The sequence below is a fragment of the Euleptes europaea genome, chromosome 6, assembly GCF_029931775.1.
Source record: "Euleptes europaea isolate rEulEur1 chromosome 6, rEulEur1.hap1, whole genome shotgun sequence".
Lineage (NCBI taxonomy): Eukaryota > Metazoa > Chordata > Lepidosauria > Squamata > Sphaerodactylidae > Euleptes > Euleptes europaea.
This window is the reverse complement of record NC_079317.1, coordinates 5,628,616-5,645,240: the sequence shown is the minus strand read 5'-3', so window position 1 is coordinate 5,645,240 and position 16,625 is coordinate 5,628,616. Positions and strand designations below refer to the sequence as shown.

The 16,625-nt window shown below is 46.8% G+C and overlaps 1 protein-coding gene across 1 annotated transcript in view; it reads right to left on the bottom strand.

The window, feature by feature from the left end:
- NID2 (nidogen 2) overlaps nt 1-16,625 on the bottom strand; it is a 60,333-nt gene that overhangs the window by 37,419 nt on the left and 6,289 nt on the right. Inside the window, exon 3 of the mRNA XM_056851142.1 lies at nt 4,155-4,381. Coding sequence (XP_056707120.1) covers nt 4,155-4,381 — 227 coding nt within the window. The remainder of the gene's footprint in view (nt 1-4,154; nt 4,382-16,625) is intronic.

Here is a 16,625-nt window from a genome sequence, read left to right as displayed (position 1 = left end):
GCCCTAGACTTCCTCAGTGGTCTCCCAAGCAAGTGTTAACCGGGGCCTACCTGGCTTAGCTTCCGAGATCTGATGAGATCAAGCTAGCCTGGTCCATCCAGGTCAGGGCAGCAACTTCTTATTTAAAAAATCATAATAAATTACAGCATGCCAGGAATCAAACCTGCATGCAATGAGGCTGCAAACTACCATTGCTAATAGCGCAGCACCATTCATGCACGCAACACGTTACCAAATACCCTAAGGCTGTGTCATGTAATGGTTAAAGTGTTGAACTAGGCTGTGGGAGCCCCAGGTTCAAATCCCCACTCTTCCATAAAGCTCACTGGCTGGACTTTGGGCCAGTTCTTACGTACAAACGATCGTCTAGATTGTCGAAGGCTTTCACGGTCAGAGTTCATTGGTTCTTGTAGGTTATCCGGGCTGTGTGACCGTGGTCTTGGTATTTTCTTTCCTGACGTTTCGCCCGCAGCTGTGGCCGGCATCTTCAGAGGAGTAACACTGAAGGACAGTGTTGTCCTTCAGTGTTACTCCTCTGAAGATGCCCGCCACAGCTGCGGGCGAAACGTCAGGAAAGAAAATACCAAGACCACGGTCACACAGCCCGGATAACCTACAAGAACCAATGTTCGTCTAGATGTTTACACAGCAGCCTTTGTGCTTCTCTTTAACTTTCTCACAGTCGGCTCTTCCATTTTAGCCAGCCTCGAGCCGGAGAACATCTGGCATTTGAGAATGGTTGGGAAAAGGACACGGCAGCTGTCCTTTTACAAGCTCAGCTCTGCAGGTTGGTCAGATTTCAGCCAAATTTCCAAATCCCCTGCCCAGTTCCAAATTCTCTAACGCCAACCAAAGCATTTGCGCACAAGTCCACTGCCAGAAGCCTCTATTTCAGCAAAGAAAACAAGCAATATTCCCAGGGGCTGGTGCCTTTTAACGCAGGTAGAGATTGCGCATATAGAGTCGCCAACCTCCAGGTAGGGCCTGGAGATCTCCCAGAATTACAACTGGTCTCCAGAGATCAATTTCCCTGGAGAAAATGGTGGGCGCAACCACAAGATGATACGTCCGTCTTATTGTATCAATACCCAATAACAATAAAACAGCAGGAGGTTGAAGATTCAAAGCAGTTTGTTTTATTGGCCAATACACAAAACGCCTGGTGAAAATTGCCCAGAGCGCAGGACAATTCACACCCACATCAAAGGATTGCAAGCACGAATATTGACTTCGATAATGGGTGGTTACAGAGGCGTAATATACGCGTAAGGACCCAAATGCCCAATACTCGGGACCCCCGAATTAGCATGCCCTATTACAGAATTGAAGGCGGTTACAGACAAAGTGATGATCTCATGTTCACTAATGAGCAAGAAGATCCTACAGTGTCAGGTGCTGCTCTGTTTGATCCTAAGTTACTGCCTTCTTATCTTGGACCTTGATTTCTGCCAAAGCTAACTTACGGAGGTTCCTAGCTGGTTCTTATCTGTGGAAAACCAGCTTATGAGAGCATACTAAGATCGTCTAGAGCACTGGTTCCCAACCAGGGGTCCGTGGACCCCCAGGGGTCCGCGAGAACTAAATTAAGGTCCGCGAAACAAAGTTATAAACCCATAATAAATTAATATTTTCAATTAAAAGTTCTCTATTATAAAAAATATATTCAAATATTATTCTAAGCTTAATGTTTAACTAACAGTTATGATTAAAGTTTATTTTCAAATTCTCGGAATTTTTATTTTGAACTTTGGGGTCCCTGCACTGAACAAAAAAGTCCTAGTGGTCCCTGGTCAAAAAAAGGTTGGGAACCACTGGTCTAGAGCTTCTCTAATTAACTTCTAACTAGAGGGTAAAAGGTGGCCTCTTTAGGTTTGAGGCCTGCTAACATCCATTGGTGCTTGGTGTGACTTTATAATCGATGCCCACTCTTATTTGCTGAGTCTGGCATGTTTATAAGTGCAGATATACTTGATTGAATACAAAGAATATATTTTCAAATCAAAGAATACATTTCCCATAGCATATAATGATTTCAGGCATTTCATCGGCAGGCGCCACGTTGGGGACCCCGCTCTGTGGCATCCTTTCCAGCAAGCCTGCATCACACTGCAACGGCGGGAATGGGTCAAGCGTATGAAATCACCAGTGACATTTTTCAACAGCAACATCCCGCCCATCCCCAACCAAGGAAGATGTTTTTGCGGTTTTCCATGCAGGGTTGGCCTTTCTCTGAACCGAAACATATGTACATGTGCGTTGTTGTTTTTAAAGGCCCCATTTCCCATTGTGCGTAACCTTATCTAATCAGCCAGTACTGTTATACAAACAGAATTTGATGCCACATCTGGATCCCACAACCCAAAGAGGCAGTTGGTCTTTGCATTGGGCTAAGACGACAAAGGGGGTCACATTAGCAATTTTGGTTAAACCAAACACCATCAATAGAGGGTATGCAGCGGGAATGGGGAAGCCTGTTTTGAGGAGCTGGGCCGTGTGCCACGATTCTCCTCTGGGCCTTTCTCCATTCAAATGAGCAATATGCCTTCGATAGGCACAGGAGACAGGAGCTGATCAGCCGACACTGGGAGGCCCTGGGCTATGTTATTTATTTCATTATATCTATTTAAAACATTTTTATGCCACCTCTCCACCCAATCTGTGTGTGTGTGTGAAGTGCCGTCAATCTAGGTCCACATTAAAACATAAAAAGCATTTAAATTTAAAATGTTTAAATATTTAAAACATTTCATAGAATCATAGGGTCGGAAGGGACCACCAGGGTCATCTGGTCCAACCCCCTGCACAATGCAGGAAATTCACAACTACCTCCCCACACACCCCCAGTGACCCCCTACTCCGTGCCCAGAAGATGGCCAAGGTACCCTCCCTCCCATGAACTGCATAAGTTCATAAAATCAGCATTGCTGACAGATGGCCATCTAGCCTCTGCTTAAAAACCTCCAGGGAAGGAGAGCTCCCGAGGAAGCCTGTTCCACTGAGGAACCACTCTTACTGTTATTAAATTCTTCCTAATGTCTAGACGGAAACTCTTTTGATTTAATTTCAACTCATTGGTTCTGGTCCGACCTTCTGGGGCAACAGAAAACAACTCGGCACCCTCCTCTCTATGACAGCCCTTCAAGTACTTGATTATTTAAGTATTTAAATATTTAAGCAATTAAGAATACAGTTAAAATTATAAAACAATTACAAACACAGAAACAAACAGCAGTAGAAGGGGGGCTGGTAATCATTATTGGGGGGGGGGGGTGCCAGGCAAAAGACTGGCAAAAGACACGGATAGAAGGAGACACTCGAATCTCCCTGGGGAGGGAGTTCCAAAGTTTTGGTGCCATGACCGAAAAGGCCCTTTCTCGGGTCTCCACCTCTCTAGCTGCAGATGGGGAGGGGGGTAAACCAAAGCAGGCCTCCAAAGAGGACCAGAGTGTACAGGTAAGTGCATATGGGAGGAGGAGATCCTTGAGGTATGTCGGTCCCAGGCCATACAGGGTTTTAAAGGTCATACGTTATCCCTTCCAAGGTTAGCAATGGCCGGTTAGGAAGGAAGGGGGCAAGACTTCCTGTGGTATATAAGCAAGAGAGCCTCATCCTGAAGGGCAGGCAAAGAAGGCCATCTAGCCGCTGCTTAAAAACCTCCAGGGAAGGAGAGATTACCAATACTGACTGTTGTGGACCAAGGTCTGATTCAGTATAAGGCAGCTTGATGTGTTCATATGGTATATTTAACCAACACCGAATGCTCATCACTCTTGCAATGTGCCTGGTTCAGCATTACAGAATCCACAATATTGTTGTGGCTGCCTAGCAACTCGCCAAACGGCCATCGAGATCTCAGAACGTAGCATCACACATTCATTCTCACGTTGGCCAACACGTTTGGGGGAAGAATCCAGGTTTTTATCCAATCCACTGAAACCATTTCAACATACAGAGCACGGCAGCAACCACAAGATGCACAGAACAAGATGCACAGAACATCTCTGAAGATGCCTGCCACAGCTGCTGGAGAAACGTCAGGAAAGAAAATACCAAGACCACGGTTACACAGCCCGGATAACCTACAAGAACCAAAGTACAGGCTGTCCTTCATGAAATGGTGTGGATCATTTTCATGAAGCACAGAGTTTACTTACTGGTAGAGGTCCTTGACGGACTGCTCGCTGCTGGTGGCGCTGTAGTAGGGGCCTTCCTGCCTCTGGAAATCCCCTCTGCTGAAGCCCACCCGGGCTGGGAGTTCTAGATTGACGTTGTACGACTCTTTTGGCCGTGTCCCGAAGAACTGGATCCCGTCTTCGGGGTAAAGGAAGACGGCGTAGGCATCGGAGTCGGTGTAGGCTAAGATGGCCTGAAAGGTGTTGCGCTGAAAAAGCAATGAGGAGGGAGAAAAATGGGCAGATTAGGAGCCAGCGTTGCTCAGCATCGCAGTTTCAGCGAGAGACCCAGATCCGTCTGATGAAAGGCCAATACTTCTCATCGCCAAGAACGGGTGGGCTTGGTACCCACTCTGGGGTCCAATAGCAACTGTGCCATATGCTCACTAGGAAACCCAACATCCTCTCAGTTTTGCCCCTCTTTCAGCAATATGGGGGGCAGTGAGGCAGTCCTACCTTATAGGGCTGTTGTAAAGATTGCTGCAAGAATACACACGCAGCGCCTGGGAAATCTTTGAATTAGAATAATTCAGTCTGAGAACATGTTTCTCTTTTTAAGCCTTGAACATTTTATTATGAAGGTTTTTATGCCTTCATATTAACCCTTAAGGTAGGGTTGCCAGCCTCCAGGTGGGGTCATGTGGACTCCCAGAATTACAACTGAACTCCAGACAACAGAGCTCAGTTCCCCTGGAGGGTGGCCTCTATGGCATTATACCCACCTGAGGCCACTCCCCTCCTCAAAACCCACCCGCCCCAGGCTCCACCCCAAAGTCTCCAGGAATTTCCCAAACCAGAGTTGGCAACCCTACCTTACAGTCAATGAAGGGCCTGCCCCTTCTTGTGATGTTCACTAACCTGCCTTCTCCAGGCTAAACAGTCCAAAGCATTTTAACCAATCCTCCTAGGGCAGCTGCTGCAGCCCCCTCATCAGCATGGCGTAGTGGTTAAGAGCGGCGGACTCTAATCTGGAGAACCAGGTTCAATTCCCCGCTCCTCCACATGAAGCCTGCTGAGTGACCTTGGGCTAGTCACAGCTCTCTCCGAACTCCCTCAGCCCCACCTATCTCACAAGGTGCCTGTTGTGGGGAGAGGAAGGGAAGGTGATGTAAGCCAGTTTGAGACTCCTTCAAGGTAGAGAAAATTTGGGGTATAAAAACCAGCTCTTCTTCTCTTTTCTGCGCCTTTTCGAGCTCAACAGTATCCTTTTTCAGGTGTGGTGACCAGAACTGCAAGTAGTATTCCAAGTGTGGTCTCACCATGGATTTCTACCAAGGGCAGTATGAGAGGCATGGTTTTAGACTCTATCCCTGTTCTAATTACGGCCAGCATGGAATTTGCCTTTTTCACAGCTGCCGCACACTAGGTCAACATTTTCATATAGCTATTCACCACCAAACAGACAGATGCTTTTACTGTTATAGATGTTTAAATAGCGTTTTTAAAGCACAGTGCAGATTATGCAAGCAAGCAAATATGCCTAATTCCGCCTTTTCCACAGTTTAAGCTGCCTCCATACATCTTTGCACACTATATCAGCGCTGTTGCAATCAGATTGTGTCACGCGGATGAGGCAAGCCAGCTGGGAACGATTGCCACAGCACGACAATAGCGCAATATCCCACAATGTGCGGACATGACCTCCGAGTCTGCAATTTTGTGCCACTGGGCAGCATTAATTTTCTTCTGCTCATCTTGAAGAGGATCCAATGTAGAAAAGGAAAGATACCCCAAGTATTGAAATTATCAAATACATATATGATGCTTACACATTCACGTCTGTATGTAAAGAAATGAAACACATATATTGTTCAGGCATCACAATATTAAACAGTGGTTACAAAAGATGATTTAAATACAGACACTGCAATTACACAAAATAATAATATAACTGGCATCGAAATGTCAAAACAGTTTAACAGCTGTGGCCTTGTTCTAATTAGCTATATCTGACAATAATCTTATTTCTCTCTTCTTCTTCTTTTTAATAATTTTTTATTAAATTTTATAACATAAAAAAGAAGAAAAAAATAACAATTGTTATAACAACAACAAATAATAATAATAAAGTAACAATAAGAAATACCAGGAGTATCCATACATATTGACTAATACAATTAAAAGTATCATTATTATATCTATTAAGATACCCCTTTACCCACCACCCACTACCTTTTGTGACCCTTCACCTGACTTCCGAAGAATTGCTTTGACAGTTTCAAACTTATTCGTTACTATAAAATATAAAAATATTTAAAAAAATACTAATTTCTATCTCACTAAGTAATTTAATAAAATCCGTTTTTGCCAGTTTATCCCAATATGAGGCAGCCTTTTTCCACATGTTTATAAATTCTTCCATATCCTTTCCATGAAGGAATTCCGTTAATTTGGCCATCCTCATATATGTCCATAATTTCTCTCTCCAATCATTTATTAAAGGTTTATTCACTTGTAATCGCTTATTTCTCTCTTCTAAACAAGTACCTAGGTTCAAGATCTGTTTCGTCAAAAAACCTCCTCGGAAGTCTTGCAATAAGCTTCCATTGTATGCATCAAACGAACACATTATCTCATTACAATCAAAACTACGTATAACAGGTAGTGCAGGCAATAAACTCGGCAGTGCAAAAAGGGCCGGCTCAACCACCAGGCAAGCCTAGGCAGTTGTTTAGGCAGATTTTGGAAGGTGCCGAAAAGGCAAAGGGAGCCTCCTCTGCTGCCATGAAAGGAAGCTCACTGTTAAACTGGCTTCTAGAACCTCCACATCTGGCGACTCGAGTCTTCTGTTGCTGCCACGATCGAACACAGAGTTTTGTGAGAGCTTATCCATCGTTATGGTTTCATTTTTCATTTTAAATGCCCAGTAAGTGAAACATAGGGGAGGAAAGGTGACATCGTACAGCTCGATCAGGGAATCTAAGCAGGGTCGGTACTTGGGAGACCACCAAGGAAGGTTCTGTAGAGGAAGGCGATAGTAAACCGCCTCTGCTTCTCACTTGCCTTGAAAGCCCTTTGCTGGGGTTGCCATAAGTTGGAAGCTAAGCAGGGTTGGTACCTGGAAGGGAGACCACCAAGGAAGGCAATGGCAAACCACCTCTGCTTCTCACTTGCCTTGAAAGCCCCTTTCTGGGGTCGCCATAAGTTGGAAGCTAAGCAGGGTCAGGTCTTGGAAGGGAGACCACCAAGGAAGGCTCTGCAGAGGCAGGCCATGGCAAACCAGCATTGCTTCTCACTTGCCTTGAAAGGCCCTTGCTTGGGGTTGCTATAAGTCAGTTGCAACTTAATGGACACTTATGTATGTAAGTGAAACGTTCATTGTAGACTTCTCACATTTCTTTCTAATGAATGGGAAGGCACCAAAGTCACAATTTGCCATGGGGGTGGGGGAGAAGCCTTAGGCTAGCCCCTGACGCAAAGCGGCTCTCATACCCCTCTGTTCCTCTTCTCTGTTACCCAAGCACAGTGCGATCTTTGCAAGGCGCAAGCTTTGCATGATCAGCCTCTGAGATAAGCAGATTCCTTTTTTCCATCCACCCCACTCCCATAAGGCCAATGGCTCAAAAGCCTATAAAACTTCCCTGATGGGTCCCGTTAATCTTCCATCCCTCCTTCCACTTCCTGGCTTCTATGCCTTTTGCCAGTTACAAGGAATGGTGGCGGGGGGGGGGGGGGGGCTCCCCTTTCTGCTGTTTGATTATTTCCCCTTTGGGAATCAAAGGAAATATTTTAACTTTCCCCTCTGCCTCTGCCAGAGCCAACGTTTCGACACTTGCAAGCCTTAATTTCCAAACAAACGGGCAGAAGGAAGTTTCTCCAAAGACTTTTAAACCTAAATCTCCCACTGTAAGAGAGCAGGGTTGTCAATATCCAGGGGGGCAATAAGGAAACAATGTATTAAGAGTTTGAAAACGTTATAAAAAATACTGTTCGCACTTTCTATGTATTTCCACCAATGTATTAAGATCCGGGCTGTGTAACCGTGGTCTTGGAATTTTCTTTCCTGACGTTTCGCCAGCAACTGTGGCAGGCATCTTCAGAGTAGTAACACTGAAGATGCCTGCCACAGTTGCTGGCGAAACGTCAGGAAAGAAAATTCCAAGACCACGGTTACACAGCCCGGATAACCTACAAGAACCAATGAACTCTGACCGTGAAAGCCTTCGACAATGTATTAAGAGTTTGAAAACGTTATAAAAAATACTGTTCGCACTTTCTATGTATTTCCACCAATGTATTAAGAGTTTGAAAATGTTATAAAAAATACTGTTCGCACTTTGTTTGGCCCCTTTAGCTGTGAAGACGTCTTCCAACCATTTATAAGCCGTGGTATCCAAAAACCCTTTTAAAGCGATGTTTTTTACAACATTTTCAAACTCTTAATACATCGCTGGAAATACAAAGTGCGGTAACCCCCAACAACGCAATGGCTCATTCGACAACTTGGCTCTGTTTGCCAATACACATTCTCAACCAAGCACCGCTGTTAGCAATTCAATAAACAAAACAGTGGAGCTCATACAACTTGTACAGATCTAACAAGTTGTATGAGCTCCACTCCTTTTTTTTGTTTATTGAATTGCTAACAGCGGTGCTTGGTTGAGAATGTGTATTGGCAAACAGAGCCAAGTTGTCGAATGAGCCATCGCGTTGTTTTTTCCTTGTTACTTTGTTCAACGTGAAGGTATATTGTTTTGGGTTTTTTGACACCCAATATCCAGGCGGGGCCTGGAAATCTCCTGGGATTACAACTGATCTCCAGACACAAATACAAGAAGCTGCCTTATACTGAATCAGACCCTTGGTCCGTCAAAGTCAGTACTGTCTACTCAGACTGGCAGCGGCTCTCCAGGGTCTCAGGCAGAGGTCTTTCCCATCAAATACTTGCCTGGTCCCTATAACTGGAGATGCTGGGGATTGAACCTGGGACCTTCTGCATGCCAAGCAGAGGCTCTACCGCTGAGCCACAGCCCCTCTAAACCACAGAGATGAGTTCCCTTGGAGAAAATAGTTGCTTTGGAGTCTGGACTCTATGGTATTATGTGTGACCTTTTGGAAGAGATACAAGATCACAGAGAGAGGCCCTGCTGACTGTCCCACCGAAGAAACTTGTTTGGTGGGCATGCAAGAGCAGGGCCTCTTTGGTGGCAGCCCCACGATTATGGAACAGCCTCCCAGGAAGGTGCACCTGCACCCCTCACTTTTGATCTTTAGGATGCAGCTGAAGACAGTTTTATTTAGGACTGGGCTTGACTAAAGCAGTCCTAAATTGGTGATTATAAATTTTGGTTTTCTGTATTTTGACATCATCTCTTTTTGTGTGTTTTATATATATCATCAGCTGCCACAAACTCCGGAAGGATGAAAGGCAGCTAAGAAATGTTTTAAATGTGACTCAGCGGTAGAGCATCTGCTCAGCATGCAGAAGGCCCCAGGTTCAATCCCCAGCATCCCCAGCTAAAGGGACTAGGCAAGTAGTTGATGGGAAAGACCCCTGCCTGAGACCCCAGAGAGCCGCTGCCGGTCTGAGTAGACAGTGCTGACTTTGACGGATCGAGGGTCTGATTCAGTATAAAGCAGCTTCGTGTGTTCATGTGGTACAACCTGGAATCCATGGCTCTGGAGGCATCACTAAGGGCAGCAAAACCATCACCTCCCCAAGCCTGAACTGACCAAGTCAACAAAACCCTGCCAGAAGTTACCCCAGACAACTCGAGAGGTTAAGTGTCCCAAGCGGCTCTTCACCTGGCCAGATATCGACAGGTCTCCAGGCAGCAGGAGATGCTGGATCATTTTTCCGGCACGTTTGCCCAAGATCACTGAACTATGTATACCCAGGAACAGACAAATCAAAAGAGTTTCCAGCTAGACATTAGGAAGAACTTTCTAACAGTTAGAGCAGTTCCTCGGTGGAACAGGCTTCCTCGGGCGGTGATGGGCGCTCCTTTCCTGGAGGTTTTTAAGCAGAGGCTAGATGGCCATCTGTCATCAATGCTGATTCTATGACCTTAAGCAGATGATGAGAGGGAGGTCATCTTGGCCATCTTCTGGGCACGGAGTAGGGGTCACTGGGGGTGCGGGGGGGAGGTAGTTGTGAATTTCCTGCTTTTGCAGGGGGTTGGACTAGATGACCCTGGTGGTCCCTTCCAACTGTATAATTCTATGACAAGCGGGCATGATAGCCGACAGAGCTGAAGGGGAGAGCTTCCTTGGAGAGCTTCCGGCATCTGGCCAGTGACCTGTCTTGCCGAGTCTCGTCCGGCAGAAGAGATCTTGCCCGGCCCGGCCCCCTTGAAACTAGACCCAGCAGGGATTGAACCAGGGACCTCCGGTAGGCAAAGCAGAGGCTTCACCCCTAGGGCTGCCACCGCCATTTACTCCCAGGCATCGAGGGCAAGGGGGTGGGAGCTCTCGCTTTGGAGTTTCCGAGCATTTTCCAACGGCAGGGGCCTCTGCCACTCCCGACAGATATAAAAGCGAGCTTGTTGTCAGCAGGACAGGCAGGACGGAGCCCCAGAGAGACGCCCACTGCGCTCTGTCAACAAAGCCAATTTGGTCCAGGGTTGGGAGGATCGGGAAACGGACGTCAAACCTGAGCAAACAGGGTTAGAAGACGGAGGGGAAGGAGTTGGCACGCAGCCACTCAAGCCAAGGTTTTTGGTTCATTAAAAAAAAACAACTAAATATTTTAGGGCGCAATCCAGCAGGAAAGCTTTATTGCATGAGAGCCAGCGTGGTACGTTGGTTAAGAGCGGTGGTTTGGAGCAGTGGAGTCTGATCTGGAGAACCGGGTTTGATTCCCCACTCCTCCACATGAAGCCAGCTGGGTGACCTTGGGCTAGTCACACTCTCTCAGCCCCACCTACCTCACAGAGTATCTGTTGTGGGGAGGGGGAGGGAAGGTGATTGTAAACCAGTTTGATTCTTCCTTAAGTAGTAGAGAAAGTTGGCATATAAAAACCAACTCTTCTTCTTCTTACTGTAGTGTAATGGTAAAAGTGCTGAACTAGGATCTTGGAGACCCAGGTTCGAATATCCACTTAGCCATGGAAGCTTATTGGGTGACCTTGAGCCAATCACACACACTCTGCCTTACCTGAATGCTTTCTGTTCCTACCTTACAGGGTTGTTGGGAGGATAAAATGGAGGAAGGGAGAGCGATGTAAGCTGCTATGGGTTCCCCACTGAGGAGAAAGGCAGGATGTAAATAAGGTAAATAAATAAATAAAAGGATGCAGGATCCTTCAATTTTGCATTTATTTATCTATAGCCTTTCTCCTCACGATTAGAAGAAGAGGAAGAGTTGGTTTTTATATGCCGACCTTCTCCACCACTTAATGAAGAATCAAACTAGCTTACAATCACCTTCCCTTCCCCTCCCCACAACAGACACCCTGTGAGGGAGGTGGGGCTGAGAGAGCTCTAAGAGAACTGTGAGTAGCCCAAGGTCACCCAGCTGGCTTCCTGTGGAGGAGTGGGGAAACAGATCCAGTTCACCAGATTAGCCTCCACCGCTCATGTGGAGGAGTGGGGAATCAAACCGGGTTCTCCAGATCAGTGTCCACTGCTCCAGACTACCACTCTCAACCACTACACCACGCTGGTTCTATTCAGGACGCAAAGCGGCTTCTACAACATTGATCTCCCCTCCTCCATTTTCTCACAATCACCCTCCGAGGTAGGCCAGGGCTGAGAGTTGGTGATGGGCCCAAGGTCACCCATCGAAGTGGGGATTCGAACCCAGGGTCCTCGTCCGCCACTGTGTCCACTAACTGGCTGAAATCCACTAACTGGCTCTCAACTGGGCTCATACACAAGTAGTTCCCTGATGGATCGTGCCATTAGTAAATGAACAAACCGAGGATTTTTATTGATTGGCTTATTTTACAGCTGTAAGACCAGGATTAAGCCTTATATTCACATGGAGATTTCCAGGGGGAAACCAACAAAAGCCCGGCGGGAGTCCAGGGTCGAAGGGCAACCGTAAAGGGCTTGTTCCAAACAGATCTCCGAGTGTGTCAATGCTCGGCCAGAGAGCCGCAAAGGGCAAACTCCACCACCCTCATGACTGTGGTTTCCATAAACCTTTCCATGCTCGCAGCCAAGCATGCTCACTTGAAATCTAGTCCAGCATCCTGTCTCACCACACAATGGCCAACCAGTTCCTCTGGAGGTCCTACCACAACAGGACAGAGAGGCCAAGACCTTCATAAGAACATCAGAAGAGCCCTGCTGGATCAGGCCGGTGGCCCGTCGAGTCCAGCATGCCAGCCAGTTACCCTGGAAGCCCAACAACGGGGCGTAGAGGCTGAGGCCTTCCCATGATGTTGCCTCCTGGCGCTGGGATTCAGAGGTTGACTGCCTCTGAACGTGGAGGTTCCCTTAAGTCACTGCTGGACTTCCCCATAAATATGCCTACTCCCCTTTTAAAGCTGCCTGTGCTTGTACCCATCACTGCATGGAAAGTCAGTCCCCAGGAAACCAGTCGGACGAGAAAGACCTCTCTTTGGCTTCAAAGAGCAGCTTGCAATGAGAACAGACAGCTCTGAGTTAGCTGCCTTAACACCAACTTCACTAGAAGGGCATTTCTACCCAGGTTATCAACTAACAAGGCCAACCGCGTTTCTAAGATGCCCATCTCAATATGAGATCCTGAGGAGCTGCTCAAAGGTCCCCAACGTGGTGCCCAAGGGTGGCACGGTGCCCGCCAGCACCTTTTCTGGTGCCCACCAAGTGTTTTTAGCAAGCAAGCGAAGCCAGGTGGGGCTTTTGCCCAGACTGGCTACTGGAGATCGGATGGTGCAGATTTTTAAAAACTTAGGTTTGGCAGCAGCTGCCACCAAAGCACAAGGATCTTCACGGTGCGACTGAAGGAAAAAGGCAGCCACAGTTTTGTGGCTGGCTCCACCTCCTGTGGCAGCCGTTTCGTGACACCCCTTTTGTGGCAACACCCAGCACTCTACGCCGCAACTCCAAAGGCGCCCGCAGGCTCACAAAGGTTGGGGACCCTTGGAGGAGACCATGCTGAGCAAGACGGACCCGCAATCCAACTCTTAGAGAAATTTCGTGCGTTCATGTGACCGGACCACCTCGGACTGTCGGGAGAAGCATCCCATGCTCTCCCACGCGCGCAAACACGCACATCTTTTTAAAAATGGAGAAATGGCACCTCAGGGAACCAGCAGGAATGGAATCCTTTTTACTTGGGCCGGGATCTTCCATCCTACAAGGGTGGCCCAGTTGAGCAAACAAAAACATGCATCCCCATCCCCATTCTAGGAGTATCCGTTAGAAGTGCCTTTCCAGGACAGTGGAAAATCTGAAGCGTGCCATTCCCCACTGGCATGCGAATGAGTCATTCAGTAGGGCAGGGGAATCCCATCGATGGGCCCAAAAGAAAAAGCATTGAGGTTCAAACGGTTAACCAAACAGGATGAGTTTCCAAACGCTTGCAAATCATCTTCCTCCACTCACGGCCCACCTCCAGAGCGAGGCAACCCCAGGGCGATTCCATACCTAGGAACTCAGCTAGTCAAGAGATTCTCCGATCAATGCCAGGCTAAAAAATTCTGCCTCCCCTGCAGCTAGGGTTGCCAGGTCCCTCTTCGCCACCGGCGGGAGGTTTTTGGGACGGAGCCTGAGGAGGGTGGGGTTTGGGGAGGGGAGGGGCTTCAATGCCGTAGAGTCCAATTGCCAAAGCGGCCATTTTCTCCAGGTGAACTGATCTCTATCGGCTGGAGATCAGTTGTAATAGCAGCAGATCGCCTGCTAGTACCTGGAGGTTGGCAACCCTACCTGCAGCTCCTAAAAGGCAGAGGAGCCCGCTCAGGGTGTGCACATGGCAGCCAAAACAAGGCAATGCCTTCCTAAGTCACTGCCCGCTAGGCAGAATGATAGGCGTGGCTACACATGCTTCCTTGAATAGACCTCATCTTGCAACAATTAGAAAAGCAGAATGTCAAAACTTGCATAATTTACACATTTTTTCAACACCCAGACCTGCAGATTGCTAGCTTCTCATTTCAACCTGCAGAGCTGCAACTCCATCCCTGCCTAGAGATGACAGAAAGACTTGGGACCAGGGGAGGGGGAGACTGGTTATTACTTTGACCAGCATATTCTAGATGAAAACCACACGAACACCTTATACTGAGTCCGACCTTCGATCCACCAAAGTCAGTGTTGTCTACTCAGACTGGCAGTGGCTCTCCAGGGTCACAAATTGCTGCTAACAAACACAGTTCAAAAGAACAGACAGACAATGTTGAACCACAGTATAATACAGCTTAAATACACCATACCTGTAGAAACAATAAACACAGAATGACAGAAAATAAATGCGCAACCAGAGATGCTGTAGACCACCATCCGAAAAAGCAGTCCAGAAAATTGTAGTGTATAGTGAACATTATTTGTCTTTGGTTCTTGTAGGTTATCCGGGCTGTGTAACCGTGGTCTTGGGATTTTCTTTCCTGACGTTTCGCCAGCAACTGTGGCAGGCATCTTCAGAGTAGTAACACTGAAGGACAGTGTCTCTTGACAGTGTCTCTTGACACTGAGAGACCCTGTCCTTCAGTGTTACTACTCTGAAGATGCCTGCCACAGTTGCTGGCGAAACGTCAGGAAAGAAAATTCCAAGACCACGGTTACACAGCCCGGATAACCTACAAGAACCAATGAACTCTGACCGTGAAAGCCTTCGACAATATTATTTGTCTTGTTGCACAACGTTTGAAAACTCCAATCAGAGAATTATTAAATATGCTGGACTGGTTGCATATTTATTTTCTGTCATTCTATGTTTATTGTTTCTACAGATATGGTGTATTTAAGCTGTATTATACTGTGGTTCAAGATTGTCTGTATGTTCTTTCGAACTGTGGTTGTTAGCAGCAATTTGCCCGCTAGCTTTGGCACAATTTATGCTTCCTGCAGATGTTGTGGTATTTCCAGTGCCTTGCTATGCGCAACCTGATCCTCTTATCAGCAGTTTACTATTGGTAGTTAGTCCTTTTTAGTAAACACGCACCAGACACCGACTTTTTGTGTTATTATTAAATTTAGCCACACTCGCTGTGATTTACATTTCTAGAATAGCTGTCAAATTCAAATTTATTAATACGGTCGACTGACCAATCACGAGCTGACACATTAAAAATTCCAGACTCAATAGTTTTGCACAGCAGAATCACAGACTGCCCGAACATATAAAGGTGTAAGATCAATAAAAGCAACCCCTGGTTAAAATTATCATCTTAAAATTGATAAAATTGTAAAATGTTCTAGCAATCATTTTCTAATAAAGTTTTGCATATTTTAATAGCAACAGCACAGAACTTGGCAGTTTGGAGCGTAAGCTGAGGGTCTTCTCCTAATAGGAGCTTCTTTCTTTCTTTCTTTCTTTCTTTCTTTCTTTCTTTATTTATTTATTTATTTATTTATTTATTTATCTATCTATTTCCATTTGTTATCCCGAGCTTCCCAGCCAAAGCCAAGCTCAGAGAGGCTTTGCCGAAAATTCAACTGACTCTTCAGGGAATTTACCAAGCAGGTGTTATGATATGGACTGTTTGTATCCCGGACTGGTCATGGCAACCCCAGTCGATGTGTGCCCCCACCTCTCCAAAGCGAGCAGCAAGCCTAGAACCGCCTGGAGAGGAGCACTCTGTCATCCCGCAAGCAGGCAGTCAAGGAGCGGAGGCCAGGTCAACCCTCCACTGAACCAGGGGGAGTCCACCGTTTGCGGTGCCCCCGTTCCAGTGGAAGCCATATTGCAGGGAGCTGACAGCACGCAACCACCAGCAGCGCTTCCCCCCCCACCCCAGAGCTGATCGGACTTCATCAGCTAAGCATCAAGAGACGTTAAGACAAACAATTAAACACCATTCCTCCGGCTATGCAAAAGAATGCCTTCCCGGACATCGCGATGTGCAACCTGTGTATGAGCAGCAAAGCCCATCAACGAGAGATTCCTGATTCCCCCAGGGTTGAGCAAACCAATGGAGACAGTATAGTCTACCAAATTATCATACCTCCCCACCCCGGCAGCTGATAGTTAATCCTTTTGTCACCTTTTGTTTAGCTTGGGAACCACAAGGGTAATCCCATCACCCCCCCTCGGAAAATAGTATAACTGGGGTCCCCGAGATCCCTAGATTACCTTAGGTCTTCCCTTGGCTTCCTTGTTAGTTGGACTTTGCACCCCCACTCTCGCCCTCCCTGGGAACCCCGCCACTCTGCCCTTTTTATCCCAGTGTTTTAGTCCACGGAACTTGGGACATCTCCTCTTCAGGACAGGTATCATATCTCCCGTCATCACCTCCTGCCACATTGGTGACCATCACTCTTCTCCTCCCTTTTTGCTCTTAGGATCTGTATGTGCATTGTGTATATGAGTTTTGTATGCTTGTGAACATAATTAATTGACTAAGTAAAAATCTTTAAACTAAATCC